Raw genomic sequence first — 2,700 nt, 5'->3', positions numbered from 1 at the left:
GCCCTTCATGATTCTCTCTCGCCACTTACTACTGCACCTGCTACATGCACGTCAATATCCTAGACCCATATGCATGAGATAATAGTACTACTTGACGCATTTTAGAGCATTTTCAACCGCTTTTTTTTTATTTCATCACTATATCTTTATATAGGGATTTTTTTTCCTATTTAGATGGATCTCTGTTTTTCAATTGGCTCTTTAAATTTAACCTTCATATTTGATCCTCTAACTATCAAATTAATTCTAACGACTATATTTGTAAAATACGCGGTTAACCAAATTCTTAGTATTACAAAATTTCTAGTATTAAAATGATGTTGTTAGCCGGCCCTCCTTCTTTTTCTCTTCCAGCCGACCTCCCTTTTCTTCTCTCCCAACCGACCTCCCTCTTTGCCAGCCCTCCCTCTTCTTCTCTCCCAGCCGGTCTCCCTCTGTGCCGGCCTCCTCTCTCTCTCTCACAGTCGACATCCCTCTTCTTCTCTCACAGCCGACCTCCGTCTGTGCCGGCCCTCTCTCTCCCAATCAGCCTTCCTCTCCCCGACCTCCCTCTCTATGGGGCACTGGAGGACTAGAGGCGGCAAACGCGGGTGACCAAGGGGGCCAGCGACGTGGGCAAGCGGAGGAGCCGACTGCATGGGGCAAATGGAGGAGCTGGCGACGCGGCCAAGCAGAGGAGTTGGCGGTGTGGGGCAAGCGGAGGAGCTGATGATGTGGTCGGCGGTGGGACTAGGGCCGGGGTAGAAGGCGTACCTAGTGTGGTCGGTGAAGGAGATGTTCGTGGCAAGAAGGAGTGGTCGTTGAGGGATAGGGAGCCAGCAGCCGCTTGCTACATCTAACGATCGAGGGGGTGCAATGTATGGATCTAAAAAATAAGAAGCTGGATCAGGGATCGGTTGGAGAGCTGTTTGAATGTTCTTTTGCTAAAAAATAGGGTAAGGGGGTGAAATGAGAGTTCGGTTGGAGATGCTCTTATAAATCTGTATATTTTTATTTAATTGCGCTTATCAAAGCTCGAACTCAAAACTTTTAGCTCTAATATCATATTAAGTTGAGTGCATCGATCAACTCACCGGAAAACCTAAACCGACAAAGAAATATATGCAATTTATTTATACTTAATCATAACCATAAAAGGGCTAACAGAGAATTTATCACAAATGGTGTTTCGTTTTATTGGTTTGTCACAACAGAAGCGCTAATGAAATATAAAAAAACAAGATGGATCGACATTTTATACATATCACGCGACTGGTTTATCAAATTAACCCATATATTCTGAGTTTTGCTTTACTTATCTATGAGTTGGTTGACACATATGAATGTCCATAAAATAAATTTTAGTTAAAGTTTTATCGAAACTTGTACAATGTTTTATGATGGTATATCATAAATCCTTCTCAATTTAAAATCGTGATCAAAATAGAGCACAGCTTATTAGTGGCGGTTTATCACGTTTGTGTGCAAAATTTTGCAACCACTCCGTGTTCCGCTAACCGCACACTGAAACCAACAAAACTGCTTTTCAAAAAGAAATAGCAAAAATAACGCAGAAAAATAAAACCCACAACCAAGAAACCGCCCTGGTAGAGGCTACAAATACAAGAAACCACTCCTCCTCTCTCCCACTTCCCCATCCTCTTCCCCTCAACAGCTCTTCTCCCTCCACTGGGGAGGACAAAGCCAGAGAGGAGCAACCAACCAGGACACCGGAGCAAGCCAAAAACCTCCTCCCCTCGTCTTGCGCGTCCAACGGCGTGGCATGGTGGAGAAGGCGAGGAGCATGGCGAGCAAGATCGACATCCCCGCACCGGCCCCCGGCCAGTCGTCGTGGAGGTCTGACGGACTCCCGTCGCCGACGAGCCCGTTGGACCGCGCGGCCGCGCCCTCGCCCCGCGGATGGCGCCACCGCGACGCCGGAGGGGTCGGGCTCGGGATCCTCGCGGCGCTCGAGGCGCAGCCCGCCACCACGACTGCAGCGGCCAGGGTGTCCATCGCGCGCCGCGCCGCGCGGCTGGAGGTGTCGGAGCTCGGATGCAGCGGCCGGTGCGCCACCAGCCTCTGCGGCGGCCGCGGAGGAGGACCGTCGTCCACCCAGTCTGGCGCCGGCGCGGCGTTCCGTGTGGCCGAGTTTTTGGCGTGCTGCGACATGTGCCGGCGGCCGTTGGACGGGAAGGACATCTTCATGTACCGCGGGGAGCGCGCCTTCTGCAGCATGGAGTGCCGGTACCACGCCATCGTGAGCGACGAGTTCCAGGAAGAGGATGAGCTGAAGCGCCGCGCCGGCGCCGCGTCCTCCGAGGTCCCCAAGAAGGCCACGGCGGATATGGCCGGGTCGCCCTGCAACGGCGGTGGCCAGATCTTCTTCACCGGCATCGTTGCCGCCTGACGATGGAAGTTACTAGAGGAACCGCCGGCTGTAACATAAACGAAAAAAGAAGGGAAATAAGGAAGGGCGTGTCTGTAGAGAGAAAGGGTGGGGAATTTTTCGTTTTCCTCTTTGGAGGCGGCGGCATCGGTTTTGTTATTTGATCTTGTTTTTTTTTTTTGTATTACTACCATATTATTAGTATTATTATGGGGGTGATGTTTTTTAGCAGGAGGGAAGGGAAGGGATGGTAACAAGTTTTCAAGGATTGTTGCTTCCTTTCTGTTTCTCTACTGTCAAGGAATAACATATGTCCCCCTTTGTTCATTCCA

General features: G+C 50.3%; 1 protein-coding gene across 1 annotated transcript; it reads left to right on the top strand.

Moving 5' to 3' along the window:
- Nucleotides 1-1,617: 1,617 nt before the first annotated feature.
- LOC133915971 (FCS-Like Zinc finger 13-like) lies at nt 1,618-2,700 on the top strand. Its single transcript, XM_062359415.1, has one exon. It carries the CDS (start codon nt 1,763-1,765, stop codon nt 2,387-2,389), a length of 627 nt encoding a protein of 208 aa, XP_062215399.1. The 5' UTR covers nt 1,618-1,762; the 3' UTR covers nt 2,390-2,700.

This window comes from Phragmites australis, chromosome 4, assembly GCF_958298935.1.
Source record: "Phragmites australis chromosome 4, lpPhrAust1.1, whole genome shotgun sequence".
In the NCBI taxonomy this organism is placed as follows: domain Eukaryota; kingdom Viridiplantae; phylum Streptophyta; class Magnoliopsida; order Poales; family Poaceae; genus Phragmites; species Phragmites australis.
Note: the sequence above shows the minus strand (reverse complement) of the source record. Positions and strands in the feature narration are given on the sequence as shown.

Bases quoted from the DNA above. Each gene is read 5' to 3' on its own strand.
- LOC133915971 (XM_062359415.1), top strand. From the start codon at position 1,763: ATGGTGGAGAAGGCGAGGAGCATGGCGAGCAAGATCGACATCCCCGCA.